General features: G+C 37.2%; 1 protein-coding gene across 5 annotated transcripts in view; it reads right to left on the bottom strand.

Moving 5' to 3' along the window:
• Positions 1–26,356, bottom strand: part of HMGA2 (high mobility group AT-hook 2) — a 141,122-nt gene that overhangs the window by 112,790 nt on the left and 1,976 nt on the right. For 4 of the 5 annotated variants that reach the window (XR_004176105.1, XM_021922570.2, XM_021922571.2 and 1 more), the window contains exons 2-3: positions 24,399–24,485; positions 13,601–13,651 (exon numbers count right to left, since the gene is read on the bottom strand). Coding sequence is in view for 4 of the 5 variants with exons in the window: in XM_021922570.2 (XP_021778262.1) it covers positions 13,601–13,651; positions 24,399–24,485 (138 nt within the window). In the remaining variant the exon portion in view is untranslated. The remainder of the gene's footprint in view (positions 1–13,600; positions 13,652–24,398; positions 24,486–26,356) is intronic. The other variant, XM_021922572.2, reaches the window with a different exon arrangement.

Raw genomic sequence — 26,356 nt, 5'->3', positions numbered from 1 at the left:
CATAAATAACAGGAACAATTTCATTCACCCTATTGTAGTGCAGGAAATTTTAATTATTATTATTTTTTTAGGCAGAGTCTTGCTCTGTCACACAGGCCAGAGTGCAGTGGTGCAATCTCAGCTCACTGCAAGCTGCACCTCCCGGGTTCAAGCGATTCTTCTGTCTCAGCCTCCCAAGTAGCTGGGATTACGCTGGCGCGCCACCACGCTCAGCTAATTTTTGTATTTTTTTCTTTGGTAGAGATGGGGTTTTGCCATGTTGGCCAGGCTGGCCTCGAACTCCTGACCTCAGGTGATCCACCTGCCTTGGCCTCCCCAAGGGCTGGGATTATAAGCGTAAGCCCCTGCATCCAGCTAGTGTATGAAATTTTAATTGCTGATACTTACTGCTGTTACCTTATGATTGCAAGGTGCTTTATTTGTACATTACAAATTACTTTCTTATATTATTCTGACCACAACCCAGAGAGGAAGACAAAGAATATATGACAATTATTATCCCCCTTTTACATAAGAGCAAGCAGGTTCAAGGATAAGTCACCTGTCCAAGGTCATAAAGCTAGAAATTCATTAAGTCAGAAAGCAAGTCAGAAAGGCCTTTCATCACAAACGTAGTGTTCCATCTACCATATCATTTGAAGTCTCATTCAGAACCATGATTAGTGAGTTAGAAAAACAGGACATAGTAAGGAAGATTTGGGAATCTTATTGTGGAAAATGGAAAGCTGACAACATATTTTTACAGGGTTTAAAACTAATGATTTTTGTTGTTGTTGCTGTTGTTGTTTTGAGACAGAGTCTCCCTTTGTTGCCCAGGCAGTGGCATGATCTTGACTCACTCCAAACTCCGCCTCCTGAGTTCAAGCGATTCTCCTGCCTCAGCCTCCCAAGCAGCTGGAATTACAGGTGCCTGCCACCAAGGCCATCTAATTTCTTGGTTTTTGTTTTTGTTTTTGAGACGGAGTTTCACTCTTGTCACCCAGGCTGGAGTACCATGGCGTGATCTTGGCTCACTGCAACCTCTGCCTCCTGGGTTCAAGTGATTCTCCTGCTTCAGCCTCCCAAGTAGCTAGGATTACAGGCATGTGCCACCACACCCGGCTAATTTTTTGTATTTTTAGTAGAGATGGGGTCTCACCATGTTGGTCAGGCTGGTCTCGAACTCTTGACCTCAAGTGATTCACCTGCCTCAGCCTCCCAAAGTGCTGGGATTACAGGCGTGAGCCACCGTGCCAGGCCAAAATAATGGTATTTTGAGCATTTGCTAGGTACTGGATACTTTAGCTAAAACTACAATGGAGATATTACCAGCCTCATTTCACAAAAGAAGAAATTTAGTCTCAGAGAGGTAACAAAGGCCTAAGGTTAGTAAGTGATAAGGTTCAGACTCAAATGCAGATATGTTAGGACCCAAAGTATGTACACTTTACAGTACCCCAAGTAGGAAGATATGTTTTGAAGAGGAACATAGCAGATGTTCTCTATCACCATTAAGAATAAGACAAGAGGAAATGGACTAAGAACCGTAAAAGGAGAAATTCTAGGTTGAATACATGAAGACTCTCCTGCCACAGGAAAGATGATTAAACTTGTACACCACTGTCAAGGATACTCACGAAATCTCCTTTCTAAATGGTTTTTTCATACACATAAGGATGGTTTTCTACAAAAGATAACTTCAAGACTACAAGTAAATTAATCTAAACATTTTCTTGGACACAAAAGTATCTCAGACTCAAAAATAAAATAAAACCACAGGATAAAACACCCAAATTTTCACACAAATCAGGAAATTCTGTGTTTGCCTTATGGATATAAAATATCAGCTTCTCTAAATGTTTATTGTGATATATTTGCTTCAAAGATAGCAAATAGTAAGTCTGAATACTTACCACATTATTACAATCCCAGCAGAAAAGTCTTTTTTTAGTTAAAAAAAAAAAATCGGTCTCTCTTCATACTATGACTATGTAAGGCCAAACTCTCTCACACTATACAATCTAAGTGCATTCATTATTCTATTAAAGCAATAATATACATAACCCATTTGCTTTATCATAGCAGGAAACAATGCAGTACAAGTGAGTTGAGCGTGAATTAGTTTCCTATAAATACTATGGCTCCCTAAGAACTTCCAACAGTGTAAATAGGATCATAGCTGTAACAGTTTTGTTTCCATAGGTCTTAACAGTTGAAAAGGATCCCAACTAATCTCCACTAAGATAAGCAATTTAATAGCAAGGCGGACTATATGTTAGAAAAAGTTACCAATTTACTGCTTATAAAATTATGAATTTTAAATGGTTTTATGTAGCTCATCAATTGTTTAAACAGGATGGAAAGCACAAAACTTTAAGCCTGGCTGATTTGATGACAAATTTTAATATCCACAAAAAAGTCAACTACCAATAGAGGAAGGGCAATACTAAATAAAAAATATAGGCTGGGCGTAGGGGCTCACGCTTGTAATCCCAGCATTTTGGGAGGCTGAAGCAGGCGGACCATTTGAGGTCAGAAGTCTGAGACCAGCCTGGCCAACATGGTGAAACCCTGTCTCTACTAAAAATACAAAAATTAGCCAGGCGTGGTGGCAGGCACCTGTAATCCCAGCTACTCGGGAGGCTGTGCCTCAAGAATCACTTGAACCCAGGAGGCGGAGGTTGCAGGGAGCCAGGATTGTGCCACTGCACTCCAGCCTCAAAAAAAAAAAAAAAAAAATTCAGAGCCGACCATTGTCTTGGTTTGGCAGTCTGGAAATAAGCACTCTCATTTAGGAAAATCTCAATAGCAATCCAAACAATGTCATTAAACTCTACAACATAGCTATGAAAGAAATTATAATAAGGAGAATTAGGATTGGGAATGAGATAATTTTCACCAAATATATATGGAAAATATATAGTCCAAACATATGAAAGGGGAATAAGGGATTTCTTTGTTGATTTGTAAATCAAACTATACTTTCTTTTAAAAGAGAAATTTTAGATTTAGCAATAGCACAGAATGAACATGTTATAAGATCACTCATTGCCTTTTCATCCTTTCCTTAACACTCATAAAGTGTGCATCCAGTGCCAAGAATGTCCATCTCTCAAGAGAATGAGGGGCCACAGAGATGGCCATGTTCATGCATTCTAAACCCACCCCCAGTTCTATCAACTGAGAGTGGGCCCAGGCATGCAAATGCCTCATCAAGTTTCCACTAGAGAATGTAAGGAATACTGAAGTTGGACTACCTGAGAGAATAATGGCAGGAAAGAAAATGTAGAGACAGAGACCCTGTAATAAGGAAATTACACTCGAGGATCAGCTTCTGACACAAACTGCATAGGATGTACTTCTCTGACATCACAATCATTCTGAACAGGAAATAATAAGACACCGCAAAACAAATGGTGCTTTCTAGAACATTACCAACCATAATCGTATGAGTCCATGTTCCTCCATGCATGTAGAGTTATTATCTCACCTCCTTGGGATCTAGTGCTTCCCGCACTGGGACACTGCCTTAATAGTGAAGATACTTGGGTTTTCTGGGAACTTGGTAAACCTGAACTTCCATTATTGGTAATGCTTAAACTTTTAAGTTATGTAACATTGCTAGCTATTATTCTCACTGTGAAGTACTTACTCCCATGTTGATGTAAGCCTAGCGTTTCAGATTTTTGTCCCCAGTAAATCTTTAGTTGTACACCCTACTGCCTTAATGTGTCACTTTAAGTGCTTTCAGATGCCCTCAAAAGAAACAAATAGAGTTACTTTTACTTTTCTTTATTCTCATGTTAGTACTAAAAATTAATAGAAAGAAAATGGGACACGAATAGGCCATTAAAATGAGTTTTTGTAAAACAGAGAGAGAAACTACCTTAGAAAATTAGTTCATGAGGTTTGGCCAATAAAACTGTCTTCTGTTTTTCTGATGATCCAAAATTGTGACAAAAATCCTTCTAAGGTACAGCATAAGAGTCTATTTTGGAAAGCAGAATGCTATTTCCAGGAGTGAGGGAATGGAAATATTAATATAGGGCAAGACATTCAAAGTTTCTATTGGGCCTGGTTGATAGTGGCTAGCAGCTTACTTCTTTAGCGGAGAGGCATAAGATGGAATTCAAAATTATTACAAATCTGCTTTGATGCCTATAGGTTGTGCTTTTTAAAAAACAAAAAAACCTAGTGTAGCCTCTTTGGAAATACAGATCATCTGTTTGGTTTTTTTCTTTTTTTAAGTCAAAGAATGTAATTCAAATCCACACTCATTACTGGAAAACAAAAATTCAAAAGCCATGCTTTATACACACTAAAGAAAAACTGTCATCCTACTCACCGAACATTTAGTAAGCACCATTATGGGCCTGGGACTGTACTAACATCAGCAATTATGACCTATTGAGAGCTTGCCACATGCTGAATAAAGTTTTTTTGATGGCTTCTCATTTAATTCTTACGAAACAATCCTACAAGACAAAAACTATGATTACCCTTTGTTTTACACACAGGGAAACAGGGGCTGGGACCATCAGCAACTTGCCTTGATTAAGCTGATACCTGAACCCAGGCAGTCTGAGCTCTTAATCGCTTTGCTGAATTTCCTCCTATGTCCTAGGTGCTGAGGGTGAAAAGATAAATACGAGATATGCACCCTACCCTCAAAGAGCTCATTTTAAAACACAAAGGGCTGCACTTTTCAGAAATATTAAAGTATATAATTAAGTTGCTATAAGACCTGGTGATTTAAAAATTATTTGATAAACATAAATTATACTGAGTATGCACAAAGAGGAAAAATAAGATCACCATATGTTGAATGGCTCACCAGAATTTTCCTGGTTTTTCTGATTCCCTTTTTCTTCCTCTTTTTGGAGCTGGGACCTGACGACTTAACACTCATCTTTTTGAACCTATACTAACTAGATGAAATTTGACTACTTTGATAAATCAAATCTGTACACATTTTGTATTAGCTTTAATATTTGCTGTGATGATAATGAGAGAATGTGACCCCAGGCGCACAGTACATAGTACAACCAATTCGTATATCATATATAAGTGTGTGTGTATGTGTGTATATATATGTATACATGTACATGTACATTCAAAATATGGTGTTAATATAAGTAAATTCCAATAGTGTGTTGTTAGGATTTGGAAAGCAGTATAATTACTTCTATGGAAGGATTTAAATTCTAAAGAGCTCAAAATACTTGAAAACTGTCATTTAATTTAACCTCCTAACATCTGAAGCACAGAATAATAACCTACCTGGCAGGCATCAGGTTATCTCTTTAGAACTCCCCAGACTATAAATTCCCCAAAGGCAGTCCCACCTATCTTGTTAACCTTGACATCCCTAGGACCCAGCACAGGCTTGATTCATAATAATGTCAGATGGCTTTGGCAAAATGTTTAGACAAATGGGAAAATCACAAAATCAAAGGGTCTCAGAACTGGAGCTCTAGGGTTTAAATGATCCAGCCAAGAAAGAGACAAGCAACCAAATAGGTGAACAAACAAAAGTGTTTCAGTAGCCTCTGTCTGTATCTCTGTCCTGTACGTGCTGTGCCTTCTGCACAATCTCACGTTTAAAGAGGCACTTCAGGTGCATTTTCTGAGTTAACACACTGAAACTACAGTACAATGTGATAACACGGGCTTTCCTTGGTCATATAGTTAGGGTTAGCTCTGTGGCCTCTTAACATCCAAACAGGACTCTTTCACCATCATAAGGCAAATTCCCTAAACCTGAATTGAAAGAACTACATTCCACAACCTGAGCCTAATGTAAGCATAGATTTGGTGCCATTCTTCTGAATCTGAACAGAGGCGAAAGACTTGCCAGAACAAGCTTGACCGGCAGCCATTCATCGTTTACTAACGAAATGCTCAAAAGGGACTCTTATTTACTATGACATCTTGAAAAATACTTTTTAGCTTTTTAACTAACTTATAAAACCACGTTTATTATAAGAATGAAAAAATAATGAATGAAAAACAAATTTCTGTGCCATGGTTGCATTCAGTGATTCCTGAGGACAGGTTTGGGGGCGAGCCTGGATGTAGATAATCTGAAAACCTGATGTTGGCTGTTACTCTCAGCCTCCTTCTCACCAAGCCTTTTACCAGAGCTGACCCCCTGTTCCTGCCCCTGCCCCCCATCTGGTGGAGGCGCTAATGAGCAGTGAAATGGCCAAAGGGCAGGCAGCAGGTGGGAACAGAGAAAACAAAGCAAAGAAGGAGACAAGAGGCTGCCTCATCACAAACTCAATAATCAGTCCCTGGCTGGAGCAATAAAGGTTTTTGTGTTTTACAACTGTAAATGTTTGACAGCCATTAGTTGTGGACAGAATGTTCCTGTCAGGCACTTAAACATGAGAAAAAGCATGGATAAATTAAGTAACCTGCCCAAAGGTATTCAGCCCATCAAAATACAGAGGTCCTTTTTTCAATCTGGAGTACAAGGAGTAGGCTTGATTTCATCCCATCTTTTGTCAAAAATGTTTAAATGTTTGTGTCAAGTATTGAAGAGTTTAGAATCAGGAATTCCTTGATTTTTAAAAAAATCTTAAAGGCCGTGAGTGGTGGCTGATGCCTGTAATCCCAACACTTTTGGAGGCTAAGGTGAGAGGATCACCTGAAGTCAGGAGTTCAAGACCAGCCTGCCCAACATGATGAAACCGCGTCTCTATTAAAAAAAAAAAAAAAACAAAAATTAGCCAGGCATAGTGGCATGGGCCTATAGTCCCAGCTACTCAGGAGGCTGAGATAGGAGGATCACTTGAACCTGGGAGGCAGAAACTGCAGTGAGCTGAGATTGTGCCACTGCACGCCAGCCTGGGTGACAGAGTGAAACTCTGTCTCAAAAACAAAACAAAACAAAACAAAAACAAAAACCCTTATAAAAGCAGGCTCCACCCTTAAAAACACAACAAAAATATTCTCCTGGAATATAATCATTTTACTTGTTTACCTAGTAAAAAAAGTGGCATATTAATATACAGTATGAGGATTTCCAACCTTTTAGAAATATTTACTACCATCCATAAATACTTACAGTAAGGTGAATGTAGGTAAACGTGTATGGGAGTAGGGATAGTACACTGTGTAAGGAAAATCTTATATACATTTGTTGTCGTACAAAATGGTCACTGATTCTACATTTGTCATTTTATTAGAATTAAAAATTGAGACTACTGTCTTGGCCAGGACTCTGTTGATCTGATGATAACATATGGAGAAACAAGACATTTTTATGAACTACCTCCTGTCTAAAATTTGCCACTCCACACAAGTGAGAAAAACCTCTTCTTCCTTGGTTATAGTCAATGCTATTTTGGCACAGCAGCAGAGTCACTGGAGCTTCAGACTCTGCAGTCAATGCTTTTATAATCCTAAATGGTTAGTGTCTGGTAGAGATTGGCCGTGCTGAACTGGATGAACTGGATGACCAAGTAGGGCAGATTATCAATCTCTTTTTTGGAAAGTCTTCATTTAACAGAATAATTAAGAATAGCACTTGCATATTAAAACAAATGAAAAAGACATTAGTATTGAATCAAAACATGAATGATCAAATTCAATGCTTGCCTTTAAGACATGACTTATTCGTGTTTTTGTTTCATCTTTTAATTTTAAATAATCATTTTAGTGAATTTTGCAGTAAACTATTAAAACAAAACAATATTAAGCTACTTTTCCCCACAGGGAAAAAATTGGAAAGTACTCTATTTTTATCATAATTGCAAAGGAGAAGCTAGTTTCAGAAAATATTACTTACCAACTTTGAATGCATTATATGCATCAGCAAATTTATATTTAATTACTAAGCATATATTTTTAAAATCCAGTTGCTTTAAAAAGAGCATCTCCTGTTTTTTAAAGCATGTGATAATCGCAAGGGTCTAAGGAAAAATGATTTCACCTTCACATATTCCATTAGCAGAGAGTTTTTGATGTTATATCAAAGTCATTTCTTCCCCACCGACTCCAGTACAAAGTTGCAATTATCTGCAATCTGCATTATTGGATATTCCTTTCTAAACACTGCAGTTATATATTTCAGTTTCTTTTCTTTCTTTTTTCTTTTTCTTTTCTTTTTCTTTTTTTTTTTTTTTTTTTTTGTGAGATGGAGTCTTGCTCTGTTGCCCAGGCTGTAGTGCAGTGGCATGATCACTAAGCTCACTGCAACCTCTGCCTCCCAGGATCAAGCAATTCTCCTACCTCAGCCTTCTGAGCAGCTGGGACTACAGGCATGGGCCACCACACTCAGGAGTTTTTGTACTATTGGTAGACACGGGGTTTCACCATGTTGGCCAGGCTGGTCTCGGACTCCTGACCTCAAGTGATCTGCCCACCTCGGCCTCCCAAAGTGCTGGGATTACAGGCGTGAGCCACTACTCCCAGCCACTTTCAACAAGGAAAGTCTTAAATTACAAACAGCTAAAAGTTTTTGGTGTGTGCGTGTGTGTGTGTGTGTGTGTGTGTGTGTGTGTGTGTAAGTAGCAAACCTCTGGAGGGGAAAAGTAATGGACATGAAAACCTAATGCTTTAGCTTCAAAATCAGATTTCCAGGTTCTTCAATACATTAATGCTTGGGATCTTTAGAAGAAAGCCAAAGAATTCCAAAACCAAAGAATAGATGTAGTAAATTTTATTTTGATTCAGTTCTCCCTTCTTGATCCTCAAATCATCACTTAAATTTCTAGATTTCTACAAACTAGGGGAAAAAACCCTTGTTGTCTTACCTAGAATCCTCACATGTTTGACTAATAAATAAAATTACATCACTTTCCTGTGTATCACAAGCTCTTTAATAAGAGAAAGACAACTGCTCCCCTTCAAAAGCAATGGAATGGAAATACATATTTTTTAATCGACGTACTGCACACACCCCATTACCAAATAAAGAGAATCAGCAGCCTGAGAAACCAGCTGGGGATTGCTGGGATCTTTCTAGTGACCAACTGAAGTGCAGTTTCAGCATCTGGTCCTTGGATCAACTTCTAGGTCAATCTTAGTATCTCCAGAAAGATTTTTTTTTCTTTTAAAAACCATTAATTCATATTGTAAATATTTTTCTTCTGTTGTTAATTTCCTTTCTTTTAAAATATTCTGAGAACAAAACACCTAAAAGTATCACTTGTTCCCATTGATGCAGTCTTCATTATTTGGTTCTTGCTTCTTTTTCTCCAGAAGCACTAGCTGCATCACTAAGCAACATCTGCACGGAGGATTTTATACATGAGGTTAACAACTTTATTACTTCATTGTATTCTTGAGCCTGAGCCCCACTCTCTACAACTTTCTCCAAATGCTTTCCATCACTAAACTAAGTATGTGACAAGCTCCTTTCCTATGCAAGAATAGAAAAATGCAAATATTAAATGCCAAATTTCAATTGGCAGGACTGGCTAATGGAATTCTATAGAAGTTCTGAGAATCAGCCATCTCTGTATGTACATCTTGAGGCAAACAGCAGAAATACTTCTTTTCAAACTGATGAACACCACATGACACCAAATCTCTACTATTAGAAGAAAGGCTTCTAAGCTGCAATGTAAAACTCCCCCTTAACAGCAAAGAGAATTAAAATGCATTTTAGTATTATTTATAAGCAGTTCTTAAACTTGATTAATATTCAGCATAAATATATTGAGGACATAATGATACCATCAAGGGTACTTGGTTAGTCTGACATGTAACTCTGTCATTCATTTTATGTGTAACTACTGGTGGCTTTAAGTAATTAAGGTTTAGCCTATAGCTAATGTCAAAATGAAAATGTACAGTGAAATTAATCATAATTTCCAACATTTATTGAGCACTTCCTGTGTGCCATGCTCTTTATTAAGCCCTTTGCATGCATTATCTCATTTAATCCTTACAACTCTATTAGAAATACAACTTTTGCAGATGAGGAAACTGGACCGTTAAAGGTCATGTGATTTTCTCAAGACTCCAGTTAGCTAAATGGCGGGCCAGAATCTGAACTCAAGCCATCTGAATCCAGAGCCTAAGCTCTTAACTATAAAAAGCCAGAAAAAAAAGAGACCCGTTTACCTCTAGCCTCTTCTACACACACACACACCCCTTGAAAATCAGACCACCTCATAAAAATAATAGATCTGAAATCCAGTTCAAACTAGGGGGATTAAAAAAAAAAAAAAAAAGACGAAGGGAATTAAAGTAAACAATAGACGTGTTCTTAAGCAAATCTACTTAACACACTCATTAGATCACTGGATTGGTCAATGCTTCATGCCCTCTGAAAGCAAGACTGACTCAAGTTTCTCTCCTACACCTACCCATACCGATCCCAATTACATCAGATCAGAGGATTCCTCGCTAAGTATCTTTTCCCAGGCCTCTTACATGAATCTATAATATCTACTGGAACAAGTTTTAAAAGCACAAGAGCTTTAAAACAAAGCAAAATACCCCACAAGAATAAAAGGGGAACAATTTGGCTTCTAACCCATATACCTAATGAATCCAGTCGGTTCAAAAATATATCTCTAACTCAAGGAAATCGGTGAATGACACTGTTGGAAAGAATTGAACTTGCTATAAAGTATAAGCCCATTTCCTATGGAAAATGCAATAATTTATTTCTTCAGTACAAGCTTTCCAGCAAAGAATGCCATTGAACGGAATGCCTTGCTGTGACTGGCTGCATACTCTACCCAACAGAAGATATACAAGCAAAGAGGAAACACGCTGTCTAGAAAAAATATACAATTTCCTTTTATTTCCTCTTCTCAGTAGAACAACTCTTCTTTGGGGACCAAATCAGGGACTTGTAACAATTCACTGCATAATATTTTCCATTCTCACAGCCAGTAAAAATTAGAAACCAGGAGAGTCAAAGAAAATGGCCCAGCTATTCTCAGAAAGGCAAGGATTTCTGTGATGGGCGCCTCACATGCGCTTCTTACCCAGCAGGAAGATCGAATGCCTGCAATCCAGATCCCCCCCTAAATTAGCAAGAACCCATTACGAAAAAAACATATAATTGCTTTATAGTTTACTCCGGCTTGGCTGATTAATCAACTGTTTAAGGATGTGTGGTGAAAAAGAAAACTGTAAAGAAAGGTAGATGTAAACCGGGTGACTTCGAAGTACTAGGATGGGTTGTAATTAATTAGCTGGTCAGATGTGGAGCCATAGGAAGGTTCTGAGACGACAAGACTCTAACCTATGGAGGTGAATTGGTGACCATTATAGGACAGTCCAAAGGCAGAGGAGATGAAAGGCTGAGAGAGTTAAGAGGCCCCATTTGATGGAGGTTAGTTTGCTGGTTAACTGCCACTGTAGTTGCTTACAATTTATTTTATTTCATTTTAGCCACATTAATCCCATGACTTCAAATAACTCATCTATTTTCTATTATGCTACCTATTAGAAAGATTATACACATCTTTCTTATTAATGTTCAATGGTATGGGATGTCCTTTCAGAGTTCTGATGCTTAGAAAACAGCAGATCTCTATTTGATATGTATGTCAATATCAAGTTAGTCAACAATGTGCTCATTAGAGTATAATGAAGGCAGCAGTTTTTGACTTCTGAGACTAAGGCCATGTCTGACTAAAAAGGCCTTGCAGCTTCCTCCTCAGTTACCAGAACACTCCCAGAGGGAGCTCTGAGTGCATGTTAAGAAGGCTGATTATCCTGGGGAGGCCACGTATGGGTGATCCAGTGCACACACTCCCAGACCCACCCAGATTTCCAGTCAATCTTGATAAAGCACCAGACTTGTAAGTGAAACAGCTCCAGATTCTGGATCCCAAGTGTTAGAGTCATCCACTGATGCTTGAGTCTTCCCAGTGGAGGCCCCAGACATCATGGAGCAGAGACAAGACTTTCTGCTCTATCTACCCTGCCTGTATCCTTGACCCAAAGAATCCATGTGCATAATAAAATCTTTTTTTATACTATGAAGTTTTAGAGTGGTTAACTAAGCAGCAATCGATAACTGGAATCATATGTCCAATAAGGAAGGTGATAAACCCACTGGTTATGGAACCCACACCTGAAATATGATATTTAGTTCTAGGTGACATCTTTCAAAAGATTAAAGAACAAACATGCTCAGAAAAGAACAACAAGAACGTTCCTTTATGGGGAAAAAATGAGATAACTGGAGTATGTGTTACATACAAACACAGATACATACAAAGAATATGTGTTTATTTTCCTCAACTGTTTGCAGGGCTATCATGAGTGAAAGTGAAAACAATTACTCTGTATGTTCCAGGAGGATGACCTAGAGACAGTGGACAGAAGTTACAGGGAGTCAGATGGAATAATTTTCTAATGTTCAGAACTTTCCTAGAAGAAAGAGGCAGCCTTGAGAGGTAGCAAGTTCCCTAACTTTAAAGGTAATCAAGCACAGGCTAGATGATCACCACTTGATAAGCAGGTTTGGAGAGAACTAAGTTAATGAACAGAAGGTTGAATGAAATATCCTTACTTTAAGGTTACACTTTAATACTGAGATGTTTTTCATCTAAAGATCATCCCATTTCCTTGTGCTAAGAAATCTAATCCCAACACATGTTGAGCAGAGGAAAAATACAAGATGAATAAATTAAATGAAAGGCAATACCAAAGTATAAATAGAAAGTGATGCAGAACTCTAGAGGAGAAAGGAATGGCAAACAGGAACATATAATCCAGCATAACAGGAAAAAAAAAAAACTTTTTAAAATTTGGAGCATGAAGAATGAACTGGGGAAGAGGAAAAAGGAAAGCCAAAGAACCCATCATATACAACATTGGGTATAAAGGATGCCCTCATCCTTCTTGAGAAACGAGTTCATTCATTTTTTAGGACTTCTCTGTCAGTGGGAAAGACAGACCAGAAGAACATGGGTAACACAGCAACCAAGGGAACAAGGTTCAAGCAATAAAATTAGCAAAGCTCTTCAGTGGCGACTGAATCTCTGGCCTCAAAAGATACAGGATCTGTGTGCCTATGGGATTAAGTGCACTTGTATGGATACAGCTATCTCTAATGTTTGCATGTGGAGAATGACTACTAAGGGAAGCAAGAAAAACTCGAAATAAACCCTTGCTTCCTAACAAAGCCATGTGAAAAAGAAAACACAAACCACCTAGAAAATGAGATGTGTCAAAAAAAAAAAAAAAAAAAAAAAAAAAGCCATGGAGAAAACAAACAAACAAACAAAAATGGAAAGAAAAAGAAAAACATTAAAAAGTTATCACATACACATTGTGTATGAATTTTATCACCATTTGTAATCAACTTCCAAGGTTTCATAATACCCTTTAACTTTAGTTACTCAATCTACTGAACAAATCATCTCATTGTTACCCCATTTGAAGGAAGAGTGGAGCCTCTTTTGATGTTGATAAGAGATAGAAAAATGAGTCCACCTTCAGGAAAGAAAAGTGTTCTGCGTAAACACCTGGAGCCTAGTGGTAGGAAGTGATGATCATTTGTCTCTTGCCTTAACCCTTTCAAAGATTCATCAAACCAGAAGTTGGAAATTCATGTAATCGACGAAATAAAACTTTTCTCATTTAATACAACAGAAATTTTTCTTTCCAAAAAAAAGAAGAAAAATTATATCTTATTACTCACCCATTTCCTAGGTCTGCCTCTTGGCCGTTTTTCTCCAGTGGCTTCTGCTTTCTGCAAATGACAAAGGAAGTCATTATAGTTTTCTACCTGACATTGTTTATAAGTACTGCACCAAGGGACACATTTGAAGTAAGAATGTTCTGCTTTGCAGATGAAGTATCGGTTTTTTGGTTTTTGTTTTTTTTTTAGCAAACTCCATCTCCTCTAAGGTTAATCTTTTTCCACATTTTTGAGTAGATTCTTCTTCATTGCATGATGTAAAGAGGTATCTATGCAACCCCTCACCCTAAAATACTCCCCCTGTAGTGATCTCTTCTGAAATGCATGAAAATGCTTCTTAAAAAGCTATTTTGCTTTTATTTCTGTCCATATTAAAAACATTATCCCCACATTCTGTAACTACATATGTTAGTATTTTAGAAAATTAATGTTTCTTAAGATGATCAAGATTCTTTCCATGTCACAACTAAAGTTGCAAAAATTAATATTGATACATTGCTTTATAATTTACAAAGCTCTTCTACCTATATTGATAGTCAAAAGCAAGTATAAATGTATAAAAAAGAATACACAAGCATTCTAATTCAAAATAACAAACATTTGTACACTTCTACATGTTTAATTTCATGTTCCTTGCCTGAAACAATTACCTGTCAATCAGTTCACCTAAAGCAGAGGAAAAAAAAGCAGCAGAAATCATCAGTTTGTCCCAGTGATGAAAACTATATGTGCCTAGAAATAATGATTAATTAAAAATGTACTTTATTAACAATAATCCCACACTTAACACGAATACATTTCTATCTTGGGAGTTTGTTTCATTGCTTTACTTCGCAGAAGATTTTTCTGATATCACAGTTGTTAACATGATTTATAAAACAATTATTTTTCCCTGTTTTTGTCAGCCCTAGTCCAATCTTCAGACACAACAACACATCAATACACACACATATCACATACATCTATAAAAACATGTGTTCATACTTCTTAGGATAAAGAAAACTTAGTACATATTGTTTCATGTATAAGAATCATCCATGGCTGTATTAACACACAAATACAGATAACTTGAACCAGGATACCTTGTTCCACATTTTACTTTTGTTATCTGAGTTAGCAGCCAGTGGGGGTACTTGGTAGTGATACTGACTATCTACACTGCCAAATGAAACTTTCCTCTTTTTCTCTTCAGTCTGCCTGGTAAAAACAGATAGATTTACATGATAGTTGACAAATAGACAGATGGATAGACAGATAGACAGACAGGTAGATAACAGATAAAATAAGCCACAACATTTCTTACCAAAATAGTGTCTCCCTGATCTGTCATTACTATCCAACAGGTCCCATGAATTAACCCAGACTCTATATGATTGTAATGTTAACTCACACATATTGAGCATTTAAAATATCCCAGGCACTCGACTGTCAGTCACAGGTGTTATGTTCATCCTTACAGTAGCCTTATAAAGTGGGTATTATTATTTCTCTTATTTTGTAGATGAACAACTAAGTCTTAGATAGGTTAGGTATGCAACTGTCTCAAGGTCACAAACAAAGCAGGTAAGTGGCAGACCTGGGATTTGAACCCAGTTTTGTCTAACTCTAAAAACTGTGCTCCTAGCCTCTTAACAATGCTACTACCCCTTAGTATACAAGCATTTGTTACCATAAAAAAATACTTGAGGAAACTATAATTGTCACTGATTCAGTTAATTTCCCAGAACAAAAGGAAACCTGGTAGCCTTTAGGAATTCTATCTAACCATCAGATTTGGACACTCTGAATCATTGTTTATTACTTTTGAATGGCTCCACAAAGGAATCATATATTGTCAGAGGTTAGTGGCACTGTCTTACCTTCAGTCCCAAGGGCATGAATTCAGTGAAAGCCCAGAGTGTCAAGTAAATCACATAATCTTCAGAGCATTGCCTCATGGAGAGAGGGAGATGTCCTGAGAAGATCACAGACTCTACCTTGGAACGCTTAGATTCCAATTCCTGCTCTGCCATTTTAGTTTTATGACTTTGGGCAGGGCCTTGAAGACCTCAATTTGGTTTCATCTGTGAAATGGACATGACGCCTCCTATGAGAGGTCATTCCTCCAAGTACTTAGAAGTTCCTGCCTCCCATGAGGTGCTCCATAAGTGTTCTTTCACTCCTAACTAGATGGAACTCTTAAAGGGAGTTTTTCTTTTCTTTTTCTTTCTTTTTTTTTTTTTTCACTCGGTCACCCAGGCAGGAGTGCAGTGCAGTGGCACGATCTCAACTCACTGCAAGCTCCGCCTCCAGGGTTCCTGCCATTCTCCTGCCTCAGCCTCCCGAGTAGCTGGGACTACAGGTGCCCGCCACCACGCCTGGCTAATTTTTTGTATTTTTAGCAGAGACAGGGTTTCACTGTGTTAGCCAGGATGGTCTTGATCTCCTGACCTTGTGATCCGCCTGCCTCGGCCTCCCAAAAAGGGAGTTTTTCTTCAAGTTAGTTCCCTCTCTCAGAAGGCTTGGTCAATGCAAGTATTCCATCACACCCATCTGTCACCTTTAGAATAAGGCTTTTAAGGATCCCTTTTGCTACTGCATAGTGAGTTATATATGGGTATGGAGTTCTCTAGCACAGAAGCAGCATCTAACTTAATCTTTGGAAGCAACTGTAAGATTGCACACTTAACCCAGTAGTAAATTACATAAACATGGAAAATATAAATCCTTTTTTTTTTTTTTTTTTTTTTTTTGAGACGGAGTCTTGCTCTGTCGCCCAGGCTGGAGTGCTGTGGCCGGATCTCAGCTCACTGCAAGCTCCGCCTCCCGGGTTCCCGCCATTCTCCTGCCTCAGCCTCCGGAGTAGCTGGGACTACAGGCGCCCGCCACCTCGCCCGGCTAGTTTTTTGTATTTTTTAGTAGAGACAGGGTTTCACCGTGTTAGCCAGGATGGTCTCGATCTCCTGACCTCGTGATCCGCCCGTCTCGGCCTCCCAAAGTGCTGGGATTACAGGCTTGAGCCACCGCGCTCGGCCTATAAATCCTTTTTAATGGAAATGGGGGTGTGAAGTGAGAGTGGGAGAAGGAGGCTATTGACCTTAGAAGCTAACAGTGCTACGCCATGCTTTCTCTGCATGGTTGTTATGTTTCAGGGGCCATGATGTGATCCGGGTGTATTTAAAGTCTATTGAAGAGAGAGTTTTTTGTTTTTTGTTTTTTCTAAAAGGATTTCACTGCATTTCAAAGTCAGAGAAAACAAATCTCTCAAAAACAGAAAAAGCCCTGCAAATAAGATGACTTTTAAACAAGCATCTCATTTACAAAAAGCCTACTGAGAAATAAACTTTGCACCATTAACTAAAGGGCAAAATATCACGATTATCACTCGGACTTGTTAAAAGCAAATTCGCTCCTTGGTCGTTCAGGCCTCTGTTACATGTAAACTGAAACCCTCTTCTGAGACTACATCTAGAAGAAACACATTAGCTGTGCTGTGTGGCATCGATCTGGGAGGTTTTCATTTTTCTTTAAAACCCACATTATTTAATCATTCTAATCAAACTCCTCAAAGGCTGCAAAACAAGTTAGGGTTTTAGTTTGTAAACCAGCTTAGATCCAGAATTTTTACATATTGGAAAACACCAGCTTTAATATTGTTTTCCTGTGTTTAATGCTTTTCAGGATATTATTTTTCAAAAAAGACAAACAAAACATTCAGGAGGCTTGTTTTGTTTTAACATATGCAATACTGTAGAAGTGTATATTTGGTTTTCCTTTGCCAGAATAGAATTTGGCTTTATACTACAAACCCATGTATAACAGAGACATAACTAATTCTAACTATTTATTGCTCTCATTGAGAGAGAAAAGGGAGATATGGTCGGAATTCTCATTTGTAAGAACTGAAATTTCAGACTATTACCAGTACTATTATGTGAATATTTACAACAATCATTTCTCATTAAAAGTGTCATTTCTCCCTTGTTTGCCCTCATTAATATTTTTATGTTTTAAACTTTAGATTCAAAACTGTATACTTAATTTTATGATATATTTAGAAGCAAGTCCACGAGGATTGGGAGAAATGTTAAATGGGAAATATAACTATTTCTTTCTCTAACAAGTTCTGGTACTGCAGACTCTTCAATGTACTGCAGATTTTAAAAACTAATTAGGAAAGAAATTCATCTAGCAAACACATCTCTTGAGCTTGAAAACAGTGCTTAGCACTAGTGCCTGGTGTGCAGGAGGTGTTCACTATATACTTGTTGAAGGAGTGGAGGGAGGGAGCGAGGCAAAGAGAGAGGAAGGGAGTAAGTGAGGGAGGGAGGGAAGGAAGGAGGAAGAGGTGAGGAAGGGAGGGCAAGAGGAAAGGAAGGAAAAAAGAAAGGAAGGAAAAGTGATTATATTATATGTGTGTCTTATTTCCCTCTTCTCATCCGAATTTAGAGTTCAGTAAAACTTTAGCAAAAATAATTTCACCTAGCCCTCTCATTTAGCAAAGCAGAAAGCTTCTGGATGCACTACAATTCCCAAAGACATAGCCCCATGATATATTTGGGAGCTAGAAGTCTTGTGGGTATCAGTACCAGAAGGCACACATTTCCAGTCTCTTTATAACCTTTGGAGTGGCCCTTCAAAGGTTTCCCGAAGCGTAATTTCCAACCTGCATTTCAGGTCACTGGAGATAACAGAAATCTACCTTTTAACAAGTGTTTTACAGAACATTCAGGAGCACATGGTAGTGGAAAGAGTATAAGCTTTAGAATTAAAGTGAATTCAAACCCACGTGTTACCATGTACCAGAGTTGAGTATCAGATATGTCCTGGTTTACATCTTTGAATCACAGTTTTCTCATTTGTGGAATGAAGACCACAATGCTTAAATCAGAGGATTAAAGGAGCTAATAGACATATAAAGGGCCTGACAAAAGCTATGGTATTTAGCAGTTAGGCAAATGTAATTTCTTCTCCCTCCCCTTACTTTAAAATGCTACCCACAAATATAATACTTACCAATTCTGTAAGTTTCCAAAGTGACTTTCCAAGCATTATGTTACTTAAGTAGGGCAGGGCAACTGTTAATTCCCCTGTTTTACAAATGGGAGATTAAGCATCCTGCCCATGTTCACAGGTAGTAGAACTGAGACCCAATCGGATTTCAAGGCAGTAAAGTGTCTGTTCTTTGGAGAACTATTCTCATATGAAACAAAACTGCCATGGGAAAATTTAAAAAATAAAAGATAACCTTCTAGGGTGAAAATCAAATTAGTTAAAAGTAATGTATTTCCAGGTTTCCTATAAACACAGGACAAGAGCAGAGGTTGGAAACTAAGAATAATTCAATTCTGACTTCAGGGTCAGATTTAGATGGCTATTAATTTTTTGCTATTACAAGTTATCTCATCATATTTTTTATGTACTATGATATAGCCAGAATTCCCCCACTGCAAATCCATCAGTGCATCTGTACCAAAAAAAAACCAGAAAAATATTTGGGTGTGATGGTGCCCTGTTTTGTTTGCATGTATCTTGATTTACATGAAGCCCACTATCCAAAGCCTAGAAAACACATTTTATTTCCTTCAGTTGCTATTTTTAAAAACATAAACAGTATAAATCAATGTACACTGATATCAAAATCAACTATACAAATCAATCTCACTAAGCACTGAGGAAATTTTCATTTTACCTTTTTGATAATCCAGTTCTGTGAGTTTCCTAATTTTACAAGCAACACTTTTAGCCTTGAAGAGACATTACAATTTGCTATCATAATATATTTACCAATAGGAAATATAAGTAACTTCCATCATCCATTGTAGTTCCTGCTTATTACCCAAGTTAGCACTTACTGTCAACTTTGGTGTCCTTATTTTGCACATGCTTATCTTCATGTATACAAACACTAAATTAAAACCAAAGCCAAATGACAGGCAAAGTTATCATTTTCAAAGTTTAAGATTCTCCTCCTCCAAATCTTCTCTCTACTTCTTTGTAATGAGAAAAATCAATAGCAATGATACAAGAGACCACTGCTATTGATCATAGGAGTTACCTTCTGAGCAAACATTATCCTAGACAAAAGATAATGCCTGCACTACTCTTCCCTAATTTAAATAGACTATGCCATTCAAAATTGCTCGGCGTATTAAAACAATATGAGATAATGCAATGCCCTAACAGATAGTCAGTTCTCATTTCCCCTTTTCTCCTGGTTGGCAGAACAAAGATTCCTAACTAAAACCTTCAGAATCTAGGACAGTGAAATTAAATTCAGTTTCTACTTTGTGCCTTCTGCTCTGGAAACTGCAGAAAGTTAACAAGACAAGACAGTTTTGAATGATTTAACTGACATAAAATGCTCTTCATCCATCTATTCTCGAGAAAGAACTGAAATGCAATAGCATACCAATCTGGTATATTCTATCTCCTTAGCAAAATGATCTGTTGAGAACTTGAGATAAAAATGAGCCAGGAATGTAGGTCAGCCAGAGAAGTGAGGAGCCTTCAAGTTCAGAAGAGTTCAGAAGGATGAGAGCTTCTAGAGAAGTAGAACTATGGGTCCCTTGAAATAAAATTACTTCGTAAGATAATTCAAATGTATTTCAATCTCCCATATTTGGATCATAATCTGTGATGATTCAAAGCATTGCCAGATAGAATGTGCTGGTGCATTAAGTAAGGCTTTATCTTCCCTGGCAAAGTGAAAGAAAAAAATGAGTCAATTGTTTAGGTAAGTCAGCCTGAAATATCATGATAATGGAATAACAGTTGGGCTTTACTTAATTTCACCTGCTGAATTCATTTGTATCCTCAGATAGGGCCCTGAATCTGCCTGAATTCATTTGTATCCTCAGATAGGGCCCTGAATCTCCCAATAAAACTTACCTGGCCATTGAAATACAGAGGAATTAAACTAAATCACAGTAGTTTAATTTAGAAACCATAGGCTGGAATTATATGATAACTGCCAATGTTACCTTTCCTTAACTCACCTATAATAATGCCTTTGGTTTCTCCTTTCAACTAGGCCTACTATATTCTGAAGAAAATTCTGTCCTCATTCAGCATTTATGCTGAATGATTTATCTGCATGTTGACTAAAACCTATCTTCTCTCTTCTTAAAATACCTGTGATTGGTGTTGGTAATGATTATGAAAAGCAAACCACATTTCTAGGAATGCAAATGATTAGAAGGAGCATGAAGTAGTCTTTACAGTATCTAATTAATTCAGGCCTTCTTTTTATAGCAAATTGAACATAGAGACTAAACATTTACTCTGAACATGTTATTTTAACTATAGCTGCTCTATCTAGATATTTTCATTCTGCACTTTGCTCCCTAGATCTGCCCATTACACCTAAAGTCACAAGGGTGGTGAAGCAAATATATGACATGATGAAGTAGGGTTATCTCACACCTGAGATCTTTTTTTTTTAAATTTTCATTTACCTTCCAATAAAATTTAATTCAACCTCAGAAAAAAAACTTCCTAAAATATGTGAATGAGAATTGGCTTAAAACTTAAGGATGAATTTGACTTGAGACCTTCAACACTGAAGAATTAGTGACAACCCCTCCAGTATTCTGTCATGATTAAAAAAGTACAACAAAACCCTAAACTAAAGGAGATTATAACTTTTCTCTCTAACCATTTGGGAACTGTAAAAATGCAAAGAGTTCCATCCAGCACAACGTAGGAAAGGAAAGCAAAGCAAAACAAAACAAAAAAGGAGGTTAAGACATAACTGGTCTTAGGTATATCTCAGACTAAAAATAAAAGGGTAAAGATATGCTCACACAGACATAGACACACATGGACAAATTAATTATTCAGGAAAACTTTAACTTCTGATTTCTTTTCTTTTATTCAGGTAACTATATGAAACCGATTCAGGGACAAATTTTGAGCACTCAGATTGGAGTTCTGAGGAATGACTAGAATCATCACACAATGGTCATGCATAGTAGTTCGTTTTAATGGAATATTAAGTAGATTGAAGAATAATTCTCTTCCAAAAGTTCTAAGCATAGCAAATTGTGTTTTTATCAATGTCTTTGTTTTACATATTATATAAATCAATTTTCTACTGAATATGGTTTGAAATTAAAGTGATGGCTAATTTAGTAGTCATTCACTTGGTCTTGCAACATTCTGCATGCATTGTCCAGTTTCACACTGTTAATTTTCTAATAAACAGCTTTGTTTTCAAATGTCCCAAGGCCAGTTACTGAATCCAAATATAAACTTTGTAAGTCAAGAAACTCCAAGCAGCAAGACATTTTAAGCATATAACCATCAGGATTTCAGTGTGCACTGCAACTCCTCTAATTTTAGGCTTCTTTCTTCTCATATACTTACCAGTCTTTGCAATGTATGTTGCACTGTGATGGGTCTCAGTTTACAGGAAAACACCCACTTTGTTACTCATAGAAGACTTCTCATATCTACTCTGGTCAGTCTCACAGGGTATGTTTATCTTACATGTTATGAACAATATAATTTTTTCTAAAAAGATTTGCATTTCAAAATCCTGATGAACATATATGTTTTGTTAGAACACAATATATGCTTAATAAACAAACATGTTTGAAAATCATGTTTATATAGAATAGTAACATACTCAACAAATTCTGATTTGAAAGTGAAAACACCTTAAGTTTACACATGCCATGAACGATTCATCAATGTCATTCATTATTTTGCAAGGTATTCTCTTCTCCAGATGAAGCGTAATTTATAAAACTGAAGAAAAATAAGTCAGGTTATGGGCAAATGTATTTATTCATTTTTATTACAAGAGGGATTTTTATAACAGCATTGTTGGAAATAATTGTGTCTGAAAGAATGAAAGATTCTGGAGAAGGAATCTTTAGAAAAAAGAAAGCCTACTTCTGTTTTGGAAATTGGAATAATGTATGCATACATATGAAGAATTTTCAGAAAGATGAGTGGCTTAGGGGGCTCATTTACAAACGCCTGTCACTAGAGTCACTAAAAATAAATCAACCCTTACTTAGGAATAGATCAACTTTAAAAATTTTGCTTTAGGTGGTAAACTAGGCACTAGTTTCAGCTTCCCTTTTCTCAATACAAATTTTGTTAGTCAGTGGTAAGCTTTTTAAAATGAAGAGGAGGCAATGGGAGCATTTCTATCTATTCATCCAAAAAACATGGAATATAGTAAAATATGGGAGACAATTCATTTTCCTTTTTAGTATTAAATTTCAAATTACTTATTTATGGTGAAATTTAAAGATTTCTTCCTAGGAGATACTATCATGCTGCATTTTTCAGAGGAACTACACCATAGCTTAAATGCATGTTAGCTATCTAACAAGTATTTATTTGTGCATCTCCTTAGAATAAAAGTAAATTAGGTAAACTCCACACTTACGCAACATAGAAAAACTCCTTGGTAAAATCAGTCCTTTTTAGTTAATTTATAAATGAGGTAAAATAAAACAAATATAAAGTATTCATATTAAAAATACCAGAGTACATATTGCCATTTTTAAATAACAAGGTTACTTAGAGCTATTTTAAAGTTTATTGATTAAATAAGAAACACAATCAAATCTAAACTCTAAGAAGCAATTAAATTTAAATATATTAAAAATATGCTCCTCAACTCTGTTCAAAACTGTTAAAACAGACAAGAACTCATAGTTACTTCCTAAATAATTTATATGTACCATTAGTTGCTATGGCAGTTTACAACACTGAAAACTAGCACATATATTACAGTTAGTACCCACAGTCACAAAGAAAACCACACAAAACATTAATCCCCAAACGATGAGCATATAGCCCTTTCTAACAAATATTGTACATGTATTTAAACCCGTTGAAAAGGTATATCCAAATTTAGTTCTGATTTTTGAAACTTTGTTCTCAATTACTATACAAACCTACAAATAAAATGCAGAAACTTTTTTTTCCAATTTATTTATAAAGTCAAAAAAGCGACTGGTACTTCTCTATACATGCATTAACCCTGACATAGTTCCTCTTTGCAATCTTAAATATAGCCAGCCTGAAGTTATCTTAAACTGCAACTTTAAATTTATTAAGAAAAACACTGAATGTTACACTTAACTGGGTTCTATTTTGCCCAAAAAGAGATATTAAATGAGCCAAATATTTGTTTTAAAAAGTCTCATTGTTCAATTCAGACATTTCTATGTCACTTGATGAAAAGGCTTTTTGAGATTATGATATACTATACTGCAGGTTTATTGTAAAACAAGCAGTATACTTTATTATCACAATTAAAGCTGTAAAATTCATGAAATTTTTCCACTATCCCACAACTAGATTTACTTCTAATTATCATCTATTTGGCAAAGTACTTTAATAGGGGGATTTGGTTTGCAGTAGCCATGAAATAAGCACAAAGTAAATCAATCTCTATCATTTTTCAGAAGAAATTGCAAAAACTTTACCACCAGGCAAAATCTATAGTTTTGATTTGTTTTTAACTACTTACAACTAGTGCAAATATTAGTTGTGTCATTTTCCACCTTCCCCTCCCCCCTGCCTTCCTTCCTCACTTCTACCCGTTTTAAGGTTCAAATTATTTGGTGGCTGTTTGTTTAAAAACAACACTGTTAAGTATCTTCATAAACTTTTTACGCTGAGCATCTGCTTAGAAAAAAGGTTAACTCGCATCTAATTAATGTTAAATGTAAGAATTGAGTCTGTGTTACCCAGTTGGGACAAATTCCTAGGTGCGGAGTTAGAATAGGAAAATTACAGGGAGGCTCCTGTAGTCATTGATGAAGTTAGGAGAGCTTGACTCGAGAAATCTCACCTTTTGAGCTGCTTTAGAGGGACTCTTGTTTTTGCTGCCTTTAGGTCTTCCCCTGGGTCTCTTAGGAGAGGGCTCACCGGTTGGTTCCTAATTGTGAGGGGGGAAAAAAAAATGCTGTTGTGGCAAGAATGTCTGAAAGAAATTGACCCTGACTCTTTAGCTATATTTTCTGCATGTGCTGCTCAAAAGAGCTGTTGGAACACTTTCAGTTCAAGCATAAATGGATGATGATGGTACAGAGTTTACAGAAAGGGGAAATAACTATACTTTTAATCCAAGGGTTCAAAGAGGAAACCCTATTTTGTATATGAAAACTAGATTCTACTTCAAACCTAAAATGGTAACAAAGACTGAAGAGGCATGTTCTAGAAAGAAAGTCATATACTTTTAAGGCGTAAAGTTTACAGGGCTATGCATTTGGCGACTCATAGGAATAATAAGCATTTTAAACGAGCACCACTCTCCATTATACTAGCATTTCAAACAATAGAAATATGAAGCTAACATCATAGATATTTCAACAATCTTCCATATTGAAAAGGTGGCTTTTAATAATCTTTGTATACCTGCCTTCTAGGTGGATTATGATTCAACTGACACATTCTGAGTGAAATACTGGAGGAATTATTCAAGTTCTTCAGTTCAAAATAACTCCATTCCCCCTAAAATTTCCAAATAATTATAGTAAATCTATTGTGGGAGGTTTTGCTTGAATTATCTAGTTAATTGCTTCAATTCTCCACTTCCTTTTGGAGATGCAGGCATGGTCTCCAGTCTACATTTAAATATCTTTTGATAAAAATAAACATACTTTCTTCAAAACTTTCTTTTAAGAAAACTCTTATGGGGATGGAGTGGAGAAAACTAAAAGGGGGTAAAAGCGAGGAGGAATGGAGTGTCTGGGAATGAGAAATGGAAGCAATCACTAGGTTTAGCAAAACTTTAAATGGCTCCTATGCCAAGTAGTAAATACTCAAGTGGTTAAGAGAATGCGATGATTAATATTCCAGATCCCAAATATTTATCCAGTGAATCATCTATTCACATTTCATTCAGATTCGGTGATTAAGTGAGACTAATTAACTTAAAACCCATGAACGTCCTCAATGAAAATTCGCATCCCATTTAGAGAATTCGGGGAAGGTTCCCTGCAAGCTTCTGTGGGACCACTAGCGCCAGTGGGCACATCGAGAGCAAATACATCGGAGACACATTTTTCTTTCTTTGTGAACTCTGCCTTAACTCAAAGGTAAAGTATCCAATCACCTCCAGACCCCATTGTAATTTCTTTTGGATTTTTTTTTTGGAGGGGGGTGCAATTAGTCAGTTGGAGCTGGGTGGCGGGTGGGAAACAAGTGGGGGAGGGCAGAGACTTCCTGGGAGGTGTAAAACAGGATTCAAATGCGATGTAAAGTGTCGCTTGGGCAGAGCGGGAAAACTCAGGGGCCTCTAGATAGGCTTGTTTCCTTTGATGATTTTGAAAAGGTAAACTCTCAATTTTTCTAAAATTCTCTGGCAAGCAAACATTGTTCAATTTCCCCACCTTGCTCTCAGGCAACTTTGGGACTCTAGGATTATTTTCTAATCGGCGTGTTTGCCATGAAGGAAGCGATTTAAGACTAAGGAGCGAGCAAGTTTTAAAGCCCGAGAAAGTGGAGTTTAAATGTTCTCAATAGACTTAGCCCGCTCCGACCCTGCCCGCCGCGGCTTGGAAATTACAGCGAACAAAACCCCCAGCCCTGCGCGCTGAGCGCAGCTCTGCAAGCGCCGGCTGCACGCTTAATTGGTTGCATCCGCAGACAAAACCCTCCACTCCGCTGGGTCCCGGGCGCCCCTCGATCGTCCCCTACTCAACCTCCGGCCACTGGCCTTGGAGAAGAGCATTTAATGGCTGCAGCTCTGAGGCGCGGGATCCAGGGGCAAAAGGGGGACCGGGCGCCTGACGAGGAAGCGACCCT

The sequence above is a fragment of the Papio anubis genome, chromosome 9, assembly GCF_008728515.1.
Source record: "Papio anubis isolate 15944 chromosome 9, Panubis1.0, whole genome shotgun sequence".
Lineage (NCBI taxonomy): Eukaryota > Metazoa > Chordata > Mammalia > Primates > Cercopithecidae > Papio > Papio anubis.
This window is presented reverse-complemented; position numbering and strand designations above follow the sequence as displayed.